Below are 12,835 nucleotides of genomic sequence, written 5' to 3' on the forward strand. Positions count from 1 at the left end.
GCTAAAAGTTAAATATTCAGGGTAAGTTTTTCGCTTACAGAGCTTAAAAGTTGTGAAAAGTTTTAAACCATGCTATTGAATCAGCAGTTGAAGGTGGTTTTAAGTCACTGGAACGGGTTCTAGACAGTGTTTTTGTACTATGTCATTACAATTGTTGAATCCTAAGGCGGAATCGCTGAGAAGGGATGCCGCTTTGAAGGTCAATGTGACTTCTGCAGAGGGTTTGCAGTCCGTATTGGAAACGAACTTGGGACCTAAGGGAACGTTGAAAATGTTGGTTGATGGAGCTGGAAATATCAAGCTGACGAAGGACGGAAAAGTTCTGTTGACAGAAATGCAAATTCAGTCTCCTACCGCTGTATTGATTGCGCGTGCAGCTGCCGCACAGGATGAGATTACCGGTGATGGGACTACTACAGTAGTTTGTCTAGTAGGAGAGCTCTTGAAACAGGCCTATAGGTTCGTGCAGGAGGGTGTGCACCCTAGAGTAATTACTGATGGGTTTGATATTGCCAGAAGGGAGACATTAAACTTTCTAGATCAATACAAGGTGGCAAAAAATGAGGATGGTGCACTTGATCGTGAGTTTTTATTGCAAGTGGCTCGTTCTTCTCTGTCTACGAAAGTGAACGCAGAGTTGACTGAAGTGCTAACGCCTATCGTGACTGATGCAGTGTTGAATGTTCAAAATGACGAGACGGATAATTTGGATTTGCATATGGTTGAAATAATGCAGATGCAGCATTTGTCACCCAAGGATACAATGTTTGTGAAGGGGTTGGTGCTAGACCATGGTGGTAGACACCCTGATATGCCTAATAGAGTTGAAAACGCACATATCCTGATTTTGAACGTTTCCTTAGAGTATGAAAAGACTGAAGTAAACTCAGGATTTTTTTACAGTACAGCAGATCAAAGAGACAAACTGGCCGCTAGTGAGAGAAAATTTGTCGATGCTAAATTGAAGAAAATCATTGATTTGAAGAATGAAGTATGTGGGTTGGATTCCGATAAAGGTTTTGTGATTATCAATCAGAAGGGTATCGACCCAATGTGCCTCGATGTGCTTGCAAAGAATAATATCCTTGCTCTGAGGAGAGCTAAGAGACGTAACATGGAAAGGTTGCAATTAGTCACAGGTGGTGAAGCACAGAACTCCGTGGAAGAACTAACCCCTTCAGTATTAGGTTACTCAGGTCTTGTTTATCAAGAGACTATTGGAGAGGAAAAATTCACATACGTTACAGGTAATAAGAATCCAAAATCATGTACCATTCTCATCAAGGGATCCACACATTATGCATTGAGCCAAACGAAGGATGCCGTCAGAGACGGTCTAAGAGCTGTGGCCAATTTGCTCAAAGACAAGATGGTGATCCCAGGTGCCGGTGCGTTCTTTATCGCGGCTTCAAGACATTTACTCGCATGTAACATGAATAAACTAGGCGCCAAGGGAAAGATAAAGACCGGTGTGGAAGCTTTTGCAGAAGGTTTACTAGTAGTACCAAAGACTTTGGTCAAGAACTCTGGGTTTGATCCTCTCGACGTCCTGGCAAGCTGTGAGGACGAACTGAACGAGGCAGATGAGCAAGAAGAACGCAGATACGTCGGTGTTGATCTTAAAATTGGTGACTCCTGTGACCCAACCATTGAAGGTATCTGGGACTCATACCGTGTTTTCAGAAACGCTATCAACGGTGCAAGCGGTATCGCCAGCAACCTACTGTTGTGTGACGAACTGCTGAGAGCCGGTAGGTCCACTTTGAAAGAAGGGGGCCACGATAGAAAATAGATATAGGTGCGATTAATGCTATTGTATATATAATACAGCTAACAAGGCTTGCAACGACCACCTGGTCGCTTTGATTTTGTCAATTTTTTACTGTGCCCTGCCAAGATCTACAAGGCGCGATCAATAAGTTATAACGATTAATAACAAAACAACAATTGAAGAAAAAGAAGGGACTTGAAGAGCAAATTGGTGAGCTAACAATATGCCTGGTACAACCTTCGCAAGAGAGGATGAGAGTCTTAGGGACATGCAGATAGGTACGTATCATTTAGAATCGCAATGCAAGGTTAATACAAAGTTACTAACAAGCCTCGTCAGCTGCTATTCTCAGGATGTTATTTCTCAATGAAAAGAACGTAGATCCCAATTTGGAAGAAGCTTTCAATGATCAGGAACTTCAATGGAAAGTGCTTGTCTTAGATGTTAAAAGTACGGCTATAATATCATCTGTTCTGCGAGTAAACGATCTTTTAAAGGCTGGAGTGACTGTTCATTCCCTCATTCAGCAACGCAGAGCTCCCTTACCTGACGTTCCTGCCGTGTATTTTGTTTCACCCAGCCAGGAAAATGTCAACTTGATTGTTGAAGATCTGAAGGAGGACAAGTACTCGGACTTCTACGTCAATTTCACTTCCACTTTAGATAGGGAACTTTTGGAAGATTTTGCAAAACAGGTGTCATATACCGGTAGATCAAACAAGATAAAACAAGTGTTCGATCAGTACCTAGATTTCATCGTCACAGAACCCGAACTATTTTCTTTAGAACTACCGGGTTCTTACCTTGCGTTGAACAATCCAAGTTCTACCGAAGAAATTATTACACATCTATGTGACCAAATTGCCGATGGATTAATGAACGCTTTGATGACAACCTCTTCAATCCCAATCATTAGAGCTCCTACTGGTGGTCCCGCTGAAATCGTTGCTGAGAAACTTGGGGCTAAGCTGCGCGACTATGTCATCAACACAAGAAACTCAAACAGCTCTATGCTAGAGAATGAATCACTCGAGAGATGTGTTCTAATTGTGTTGGACAGAAATATCGATTTTGCCTCGATGTTTTCCCACTCATGGATTTACCAATGTATGGTCTTTGATGTGTTCAAACTGACTAGAAATACTATCACTATTCCAAGCAAAACTGATGACGGTAAAGAAACGGAGAAGAGATATGATATTGAACCAAACGATTTCTTCTGGAACGAAAACTCACATCTACCTTTTCCAGAAGCAGCCGAAAATGTCGAGTCAGCTTTGTCCGCCTATAAGGAAGAGGCATCTGAGATCGCCAGAAGGACAGGTGTTTCTGATCTAACCGATTTGGATCCTAACTCAAACAGTGACACAATGCAAATGCAAGATGTCGTCAAAAGATTACCACAACTTGCAGCAAGGAAAAGTATTATCGACACACACATGAATATTTTTGCTGCTTTATTGTCTCAACTCGAAAGTAAATCTCTAGATACATTTTTCGAGGTTGAGCAAGACCCTGATAATTCGAAGACAAGATCAAGATTTTTGGACATACTTAAAGATGGGAAAACTAACAACTTAGAAGATAAGCTGAGATCTTTTGTCGTTCTTTACCTCACTTCAACCAATGGTCTACCAAAGGACTTTGTAAAGGAAGTCGAGAAATATTTCACTGACAACGACTATGATATTAGCGCTTTGAAGTATGTTTACAAATTGAGAGAATATATGCAACTCTCCAACAGAACTTTGCAAAACAAATCCTTGGAGGATGGTAGTAACAAGACTGCTGCGGCTGGTAATTTGTCTCTTTCAGGCCTGTATGGATTAACTGAAGGAAGGCTGCAAGGCGGTGTGGGCAGTTTGATCTCTGGTATCAAGAAGTTGCTACCGGAAAAGAAAACCATTCCAATCACGAACGTCGTTGAGGCCATTATGGATCCACTTAATAGTTCGCAAAAAAATTTAGAGACTACAGACGGATACCTATATTTTGATCCTCGTGTTACTAGGGGTTCGCATACTAAAAAGCCAAAGAGACAGTCATACAACAAGTCTCTGGTCTTTGTTGTTGGAGGTGGGAACTATTTGGAGTATCAAAATCTACAAGAATGGGCTCATTCTCAGTTACACAATCCAAAAAAGGTTATGTACGGAAGTACTTCAATTTCAACGCCAGGAGATTTCTTGAAAGAGATATCAGAACTTGGTACAGATAAATAAAAGTGAAGTATTACTAGTCAATTTACGTTCCACAATTAGGCTAATTTACATGCATGTCTTTATCTTCCATTAAAAAACTACAAATAGTTGTTAGCCGTTTCCAAAATTTGAGTAGATCTCTTAGCATCCAAGAATAATGCCTTGGCTTCCTCAACATCGGAGATTATGATCTCCTTACGGCCAGATGATTGAGACAGGATACCGGCGGGCGATAAGAGCTGCAGGGCATAACGCAGTGAAGTCTTACTGCCCATATCAGCCAAAAATTCCAAAGCGGAGGTTTCCACTTGTAAATTTTCGACCTTGGCCCTTCTCTCAACGATGCAGCGAATCTCTTCTTTAATGTAGGGCATTGTACGTACGATTAACAATCTGTCAATCAAATCCGGTGGTACACCGTGAGGAGACACAACATCTTCAGTTCCACGCACAGTGGTCATACCTCTATTAGAGGCCAAAACGACTACGGGAGCAATATTCGACTCTAGCGCTTTGTTCAAATATGTGAAGATCTCAATATCAAGCATGTTAACTTCATCAATGAAAAGCACACCTGGGACCAGCTCGGCAACACCTTGATCGATATATTTGGCCACAACTTTGTTGACTTCGTGCCTTAATTTCTCAGTGATCTCAGTCTTCTTAGGTTTCAGCAATTGACCCATTATTGAGATAACATCCTGGCCACCTTGAGGTTTAGCATTTGCGATATCAAGGTCATGCAAGGTAACGTCCTGTACGATTTCTTTCTTCTTGTGCACTTCACCTTTTGGCAGCGGCACGTACTCTTCGGTCTCCAAATCAAATTCTGTAGCGTAAGCATCGGATCTACCGACTCTCTTCACTGCACCTGTATTGGCCTCAATGTATATGACGTCCCCAACGCTCACTTTTTCACGTTGAATACTCTCGTAGATAGTTGGATCGAGTCTCAGAGTCTTAGTACCCCTTGCAGACTTCAAACCGACAATAACGTGCGAGATAGTCTTCCCGTATCCACCTAGAGGATTTTCTGCATCTTCTGGAGTCAATTCTGTGATTTCACCCTCATAGACTTCTTTCCTCTCCTTGATCCTGAGCCCTATGGCTCTTCTAAAGTTCTCCATCAAAGTCTCAGTCTTCTTAACTTCCACAGAGTATAGTTCGCTACCCACCAAAGGGCAGAAGGGCACTTTTGGCCCCAATTCCTGAGAAATCGCCAATGCAAGCGCGGTCTTACCTGTAGATGGACCTCCCGCTAACAATATAGCTCTACCAGACATCTTCTTAGCCTTGATTAGGTCCACAATAACACCACAAGCTTCACGGGCCTCAATTTGGCCTACAAACCCTCCATCGACCTGTTTAGCAACACCATTTTCGCCCAATCCAAGGCCTTTAATATGTGTATGAGCAGCTGTACGGGTAGAACCATTGGAAACGGTGTTTTCGCCGTTACTACCGTTATTGTCCTTAACTTCAGTAATAACCACCATTCTGCTAACTTTGTCAGTGAACTAGTCGTGTGACAGCCTCGAGGTTAGTCGCATTTAGCCATCTCAAAGGCCAAATTTTTCAATTCAACTATGGTTAAAGACCGTCATACTATACGTGTTAAGCTTCACCGCTAGAAGGGCACTTTCCGAGCTTATAGGGCTACTCTAGAGCGGTATGGAGCAACCAGTAGTTGGTGAGAGGAAGTGGAAACAGCCAGTTGGTCAACAATTGCCATTGACGCCGCCTGCGACGGTTGAGAAACCATTGAGAGCCGAGAAATGCGGTCAGATTAAGCCTAGGAAACTGCTGAAACAGCTGAAGACAAGGTCCAGGAAACCAAGGTTAAAGTACAGGCCAGAGCCCAATACAGTGTTGAATTTAGATGATTACGTCTCAGGTGTGAGAGACACAAAAGATTTGAAAAATGCAGAGTTTGTACGATACGCATTACAGCACAGTAGAAGGGTCATAATGGTCACTGGAGCTGGAATCTCTGTGGCAGCTGGAATTCCAGATTTTAGGTCTAGCAACGGGCTTTTTTCCCAATTGAAGGGCAAGAATTGTTCATCAGGAAAAGAGCTTTTTGATTACAATAACGTTTATTCGAGTGATGAGATGAACATGAAGTTTAATAAAATGATTTCTTCTCTACATGACCTTTCCAAAAGATCCACTCCAACGAACTTCCATCATATGATGGATGAGATTGCATTAGAGGGCCGATTACAGAGGCTTTATACACAAAATATAGATGGTCTGGATACAAGACTACTGAACTTGGCAACTAAGGTACCTCTGGAGATACCAGCACCACAGACAGTGCAATTGCATGGTAGCATTCATCACATGGAGTGTAATAAGTGTTCGATAGTCGCGGATATGGATACTGCTGCATTCAGATGCCAGGAGGATGACGAAAAAGCGCAGGTAGTTCCCACCTGTGCTCAATGCGAAGAGTTTGAGATTGTTCGAAACGCTGGCGGATTACGATCGCAGGGAGTGGGAAAGATGAGACCCAGAGTTGTTCTCTACAACGAGCTTCATCCGGAAGGCGATATTATTGGAAGGATTACCAACTCGGATCTGAAGAAGAAACCAGACTGCTTGATCATTGCTGGTACTTCATTGCAAATTCCGGGAGTAAAGGCGATTTGCAAGCAATTTAGTCAAAAGGTGAGAGATTCAAAAGGTATAGTGCTTTACATGAATCAAGAGATGCCAAAACGACCCATTGTAGACGCCATAGGCCACATAGATTTGTTGGTCCTCGGTGACTGTCAAAACGTCCCAAAATTCTTATCGGATGATTATTTGTAATTGATCGTGCATATCTATATATCTATATATCTACAACTCTTCAATGTCTATCTGATCGTTGGGCTCCTTTTGTTCCTGTGCTTCTGCCCATTGGGTCACATCATCGATGTATGACAAAATGGTCGATATGCTGTCGGGGTTCTTTGCCTCCAGAGGCAAAAACTGTACCATGCCGAAATCGTCGACCAAGTTCGCAATGCATTGGTTCAGACGGTGAAATCTTGGATTCATCTCTTCGTTGTTCTGGTCTACCAGTAGTAATGGATCAGGATTTAAGAACCTCTTCAATCTCTTCCTACTATAATCATCCTTTATCATATCTATCTTACTCAGCACGTTAATGTGAGGAAGCTCCAAAAGAATCATAGCAGACATCGCACATAGCGATCCACTAAAGAATTTAGAACTATCCACAATAAAAGGAGCTTCCATGAGATATGTGGCACAAAGGTTGAAATTCAATTGATTTTGTAAGTGGCGGACAATGTTTGGAAGCACAGGAATGTGTGTATAGAGTTCTATCTGACCAGGGCAGTCGAAAATCAGGTATTCATCGTTGTAATCACCAATTTCCTCGTCCAACCAGTCCAAATTATTCAAAAGATACTCAAAACAATAGATCAAAGCCCCATTGGGCCCCAGTTCTAGTTCATCCATAACATCGTCTAAGGATATAAGGTCTCGGATATCGACAGTGAACTCATATTTGCTCGGTTCCGCAGCAGGATCCAAATTAACGATATGGGCCCGACGACCAATCGTCTGCATATGCGAGATAATTTCATTGCAGAAAGTGCTCTTTCCTGCACCGGCAGGCCCCAGAACCAAAACTCCCACACGAGACATCACACAACTCTTCAAATGCCACTGATTTGATAATCTTCACCACTCGTCTAACTCATCTTGAAGTTGGCTAACTTTTGAGCATCGAGGGCATCGCTTATTGAAAAATCGTCTGCAATGACGCTCACGATACTAGAGCTAATGGAGGTGGCACATCTGGCACCTTCCCCAGTGTGAATGCGGAAGCTTGGAACTGCTCCAAGGTCTGCTTGTCCAGATCTTCGGTTTTCAGTGAATCTTCTTTCGACGGAAGACCCTGTGCAAACTTCGGTACTGTGCCATTGGTTGTCATGGGCATCGACGTAGTACTTGCAGTAGTATTCTGTGCGAACGGTGACCTAGCCCCATTGTTGAATGCAGAAGAGTTGCTGAAAGATGATGTCCCGTTAGCTTGGGAACCGAAGGTGTTGGTCGTGTTCATGTTACCAAAAGGTATTGCGTTAGCGTTGGCTGGCTGACCAAAAGCATTGCCAGAGTTCATCGTGTTCTTGCCATTTTGTAGAGATGCAAACGGAGAGGCTGTAATACCAGGTGTGTTGTCTTTCTGCAGCGATGCGAATGGAGAGGTATTGGAGGTACCAGAACTCTTATTTTGTAATGATCCGAAGGGAGAGCTGGACTGAGCTGATTCACCCAGTGAGTTGTTTGCAGCTGCATTATTCTGTAATGAGCTAAATGGTGAATTGGCTGTGGATGCTGCAGTAAATTTTTGACTAGAGCCAAACGATGGAGTACCAAATGCCGACCCACTCTGGCCGCCAAATGTATTTCCAGCAACTGAAGTGTTCCCAAACTTGGGAGCCCCGAATGCAGATCCAGTGGCTTGTCCAGAGCCAAACTGGGGTTGTCCAAAGACAGATCCAGATGGCGCAGTGGCTTGCGTGGTCATTGAGCTCCCAAAGGCATTGAAAGTATTTGCAGCGGGCTGTGCGCCAAATGCCGATGAGCTACCTCCAAAGTTGGGTTTCCCAAATACGCCTCCTAAACCTTGACCTGTACTGCTTGGACCGCCAAAAGCGCCACTTGTTCCACCAGAACTGAATGGCTGGCTGTTATTTTGAGACGTTCCTTGACCAAAGGCTCCCGATGTACTACCAAATGTACTTGAGGTTTGAGTAAATGGATTTTGGCCAAAAGTGGACGACGTGTTCATCGTACTTCCAGACTGCCCACTTAGATCCAATGGAAAGTTGATAAAACCAGATTTCATCGTCAACTGACCAGTCTCTTTAAGTTCCCTAGTGCTCTTTTGCATAAATCTGGCAGCCCAATCGGGATGAGACCTTATATGTGAGAAACATTTCTCCATATCCTTCCCTCTAGCTGACATCTCGACTTCATATTGGTTTGATGTGCCGTTCTGGCGAGCCTGATAAAACTGGAATCTCGCCTCTTCTGCGGAAAGGTCTCTATCCTGGACCAAGTTTACTGCACAAGGCGGTCCATAACTGTAGGCACTACTTAGAGGGCTCTTTTGAAATAACTCGGAGTCCTTCAAATCGTTAATCACAGTCTTCTCAATCTTCGAAAAAGAATTGGCATTGATAAAGCTCTTGTACAAATCTGCTTCAGACATTGCTGTTCCTGAGTCTTGTTTCGCACTGTTGTTGTTGGCATAGACGTGTGCATACTTGCAGCTGTTTCCTCGGTTACATTTCCCCTGTTGAAAGTATTTACAGGGTATATTGCTGGTGTTATTATAATAGGCCATTATGGATACTACCGATAGTCCCAGCAGATGCTCTCAATAGGTCCTGATCTCACTTCACCTTGTAGTTTCGATGTCCATTTTCAACGATGAGCTCAACTGGTAAATCACACAAACTATAGTTGAAAAATTGAAGCAATCAAAATTTGCCTGGAATAACAGCCCTTCAGTCCTCTGATGCCTCAATGATCTGCATAGAGTGTCTTGGGCCAGTGAAGTCTCTGTACACCGTTTATTCGAATAAGCACATACAGTTAACCGATTGCCCAAACTGCCAGAACGTTGTGGATAAGTATGTGGAGATAGATAACGTTATACTATTCATTGATCTGCTACTGTTAAAACCAGGAGCTTATAGACATTTGGTCTACAATTCCCTCGAGAACACACTATCGAAATATACTGAAAGGCGGTCTGTTGAAGGTTCAATTGCAAATAAAGCTCGCTCATTGATTTTCAATCTGAATAGCTGGCGACTAAGATTCGACAAGTTGAATCGAATATGGGTTCTCTTGATTGCGTTCGAAGTTTACTTGACTTGGGCTACCGAAGAACGCAAGTACAGTTTGTACTGTGAGCGAAATGGCACCAATGCTGGGGCAAATACAGAAGATTTAATCATGGCGAAACTTCTATCGTTGAATGCACTACAACAGTATCTCTATTTCGCGGTATATTGCATAATCGATATCTCGCTGTTCCACAACATAACGAGTTATTGCATAATCAATTGGTTCCATTGGGGCAAGAATGTGAAGTATGCCAAGGACATCTTATCATATGCCATATTACTCTCATATGGAGCTAAGATATTCCCCATTCTGATGCTTATATGGCCCTATGATACAGTGTTCTCTATGAACGTTATTAAATGGGTTGCAAACCTTTACATCATCGAATCATTAAGAATTGTAACGAGATTGTCCTATTCATCCCTATTGAAGCTATTTTTATTTGTTTCAGTGATCCGATGGACACTTGTGAAGCCAATAATGGTTCTAATTATCGCTAAAGGAGATTACCATCAGATAAAAGCATTTTGTCTCTCCGAGTTTCAACTTACCTTGCAGAAGTTTATGATAAAAGATAACTACTTCTTGTTATAAGACAAATAAAATTCAATATTAATTAAACTGAATATCTATACTCAATCCAGAATGGGCCCCTCCAAGGTGCTCACTAAATGTGGGTATTCATATGTACCAGCTTCCGGAGAGGAAGAGATCATAGAGTTATGCCTTTCATTCTCTCTAATTGAGCTTAAGGCGATGTAGTTGGCTAATGGCATGTAATTCTTTTGAAAATCCCACAAGAAACTACAGGTGATTATCGGCAGCGGGAACAACCATGATGAAAGGACCCAGCCTCCTTCAAAACCAGCCAGTGTTCCTGCCATTGTCAGCTGGAACAGTAGCAAACCAACGATAACTCTCCGAAAGATCAATGGCCAGACCTTGCCGGTGGAATGAGGAAGGTGGTCAGTGGCGAACACCAGCTGATACTTGTAGACATAAAATCCTATAAGGAAATATGCCAAACCTGACACCAGTATCTTAGTACTCAACACACTGTATACCAGTGTGATGATGAGAATCAAAATCGGCTGAGGTAGCTGTAAACCGAAGTTGAAAATCGGTGGGTTGTAGAGGTCTTTCCTTTGCCTTGGGGTCTTTGATTTTCTCTTCACAAAAGGGAATCCTATCATGCTACCAACTAATAGTAGTTTAAACGGAAACATACCGATACCTTGCAAAATGATCAAGTCCACATAAAACAACGAGAATTCTTTCACCGAAGTAGCCAACTGGTATGCGATCTTCGTTGTATCACTTAGATAGCCCCAATAATTGGATGCCGTACCGGCCAGAGTAAAGACCAAAAACAAGTTGACAAATATGTAAAAGAAGTTCTTGGATACCAAAGAGGTCTCTTCGTCACTGTAAGAGACAAGACCTTGACATTTGGTCAGATATTCATAGAAATAGGGTATACCAACATTCAAAAGTGTGAACAGATAGGTAGGAAGTAAACCCGTCACAATGTTTTGAGCCCATTTATTCTGCTTCAGTAGCTTCCCAAGACTAGGCCAAAATCTGGAAATTGTCTTGAGATTCAACAGTGTAGCCAAATATGAAACGGGAATGATCAAGAACAAACTTGAGATCCCAATAAAAGCTGTGATCGAATACACCTTAGTTAATCTTTCCTTTCTTGACAAGCAGACGTTGTCCCATTTGACATCATGAGGTGCAGGAGCCAATTTCGTGATAAAATAATGGGCTCTGTGATCCAGCACAGCTTGAGCAGCCATTTGAGCATTTGCAACAGAATCCATGGTGACGAAGGCAGTTGGGGTGGCCGAATAATGTTTCTTTCGGGCCTCCACAATCTCCTGGTCGATGAACTTCAGTTGCTGTTCCAAGTGCTCGATAGCGTCAACTTTTGGACCAAAAATTCCGAAAGCACCTGTCCTGACTTTGGGTCTTTCCCGGAGTTGGATCTGTGAATATAGCCCTCTATTCTCATGTTCATCCGTATGCTGAATCAGATCAGGCTCTGCTTGGGAATCCGGTTGAGGACTTCCCTCTCGTCTCAGCCTATAATTCTCAGAGTAATACTCTCGTTCGCGCTCATCTGGAGGACAATCAGCATATTTCAATTCTAGTTCACGGAGAACCTTTTCGCGGTACTTAAATAACCTATTCAAAGGACCCCACTCTCGGCAAATTGTGATCGATGACACTTTACCAATGTTTAACTCTTCTATCTTCCTTTTCAGAGCTTCAGTTTCGCGGAGCTCAATTGGCATACCCATGAGTCTTATTGTTCTATCAGTTATGGTGTTTTGTTTACCCAGATAAGCTTGTCTTGTATTCACTACCAATCTCGTTTGTGAGACAAGCAGGTGGATCGCCAGTAGAGTGAAGAAGTAGGTGAATAACACGTACATCCAAAGATAACCTCTAGCTGTCTCAGGAGACTTGCCATCTCCATCTGATCCAACAACTCTCTTCACAAGTTCTGACACGATCTTGAAACTCTTTTCATCGCCTCCATCATCATATCTTCCAGTGAAATGGTATCTAATCGGTGAAATGATGCAAATGGAGAAGAAACTGCATACTGCGAGCAGCTTTATGCCCATCTTGAAAAATCCTAGGAAAACAAACGCATCCAAGCCAGCGTATTCTAAAACTTGTTGATCACGAATCCGGTATACTACTGCCAACCAACCGAACAGCGTATTTTCACCCCATGATGGGAGCCTTAAATTACCATCCTCTTTGTACTTCCGGCTAGCATAAAGCCTAGGGAGCTTCTTCAGTAGCACTGAGAACGATAAGAAGGCAAACAACCCTAACAGTGATGCTGTGTATAATTGAGCGCTGACCACTTGCGCTGTGGGCTTGCGGAAATCATGGTCCTCAAACACCTCTGGATCTTCTGCCTCAAGGGAGCTACCAACAATAGCATTCATTAGCCATGTAAGCATCGTTG

At 42.7% G+C, this 12,835-nt stretch overlaps 8 protein-coding genes across 8 annotated transcripts; 4 read left to right on the forward strand and 4 right to left on the reverse strand.

Moving 5' to 3' along the window:
• Window positions 1-139: 139 nt before the first annotated feature.
• CCT6 (chaperonin-containing T-complex subunit CCT6) lies at window positions 140-1,792 on the forward strand (the record flags this gene model as incomplete). Its single annotated transcript, XM_003682491.1, has 1 exon — window positions 140-1,792. The coding sequence occupies one exon, from the start codon at window positions 140-142 to the stop codon at window positions 1,790-1,792; it is 1,653 nt and encodes a 550-aa protein (XP_003682539.1).
• A 332-nt stretch (window positions 1,793-2,124) lies between these two features.
• SLY1 (syntaxin-binding protein) lies at window positions 2,125-3,993 on the forward strand (the record flags this gene model as incomplete). The annotated part of the gene is made up of 1 exon (XM_003682492.1): window positions 2,125-3,993. The coding sequence occupies one exon, from the start codon at window positions 2,125-2,127 to the stop codon at window positions 3,991-3,993; it is 1,869 nt and encodes a 622-aa protein (XP_003682540.1).
• Window positions 3,994-4,070: 77 nt separating this feature from the next.
• RVB1 (RuvB family ATP-dependent DNA helicase pontin) lies at window positions 4,071-5,468 on the reverse strand (the record flags this gene model as incomplete). Its single annotated transcript, XM_003682493.1, has 1 exon — window positions 4,071-5,468. One exon carries the CDS (start codon window positions 5,466-5,468, stop codon window positions 4,071-4,073), a length of 1,398 nt encoding a protein of 465 aa, XP_003682541.1.
• A 175-nt stretch (window positions 5,469-5,643) lies between these two features.
• Window positions 5,644-6,786, forward strand: HST4 (NAD-dependent histone deacetylase HST4; the record flags this gene model as incomplete). Its single annotated transcript, XM_003682494.1, has 1 exon — window positions 5,644-6,786. One exon carries the CDS (start codon window positions 5,644-5,646, stop codon window positions 6,784-6,786), a length of 1,143 nt encoding a protein of 380 aa, XP_003682542.1.
• A 30-nt stretch (window positions 6,787-6,816) lies between these two features.
• Window positions 6,817-7,632, reverse strand: GPN3 (putative signal sequence-binding GTPase GPN3; the record flags this gene model as incomplete). The annotated part of the gene is made up of 1 exon (XM_003682495.1): window positions 6,817-7,632. The coding sequence occupies one exon, from the start codon at window positions 7,630-7,632 to the stop codon at window positions 6,817-6,819; it is 816 nt and encodes a 271-aa protein (XP_003682543.1).
• A 121-nt stretch (window positions 7,633-7,753) lies between these two features.
• On the reverse strand, window positions 7,754-9,340 carry NUP42 (FG-nucleoporin NUP42; the record flags this gene model as incomplete). The annotated part of the gene is made up of 1 exon (XM_003682496.1): window positions 7,754-9,340. One exon carries the CDS (start codon window positions 9,338-9,340, stop codon window positions 7,754-7,756), a length of 1,587 nt encoding a protein of 528 aa, XP_003682544.1.
• Window positions 9,341-9,522: 182 nt separating this feature from the next.
• Window positions 9,523-10,443, forward strand: ARV1 (sterol homeostasis protein ARV1; the record flags this gene model as incomplete). Its single annotated transcript, XM_003682497.1, has 1 exon — window positions 9,523-10,443. The coding sequence occupies one exon, from the start codon at window positions 9,523-9,525 to the stop codon at window positions 10,441-10,443; it is 921 nt and encodes a 306-aa protein (XP_003682545.1).
• Window positions 10,444-10,484: 41 nt separating this feature from the next.
• Window positions 10,485-12,830, reverse strand: CSC1 (Csc1p; the record flags this gene model as incomplete). The annotated part of the gene is made up of 1 exon (XM_003682498.1): window positions 10,485-12,830. The coding sequence occupies one exon, from the start codon at window positions 12,828-12,830 to the stop codon at window positions 10,485-10,487; it is 2,346 nt and encodes a 781-aa protein (XP_003682546.1).
• Window positions 12,831-12,835: the final 5 nt, after the last annotated feature.

The sequence above is a fragment of the Torulaspora delbrueckii genome, chromosome 6 (assembly GCF_000243375.1).
Source record: "Torulaspora delbrueckii CBS 1146 chromosome 6, complete genome".
In the NCBI taxonomy this organism is placed as follows: Eukaryota; Fungi; Ascomycota; class Saccharomycetes; order Saccharomycetales; family Saccharomycetaceae; genus Torulaspora; species Torulaspora delbrueckii.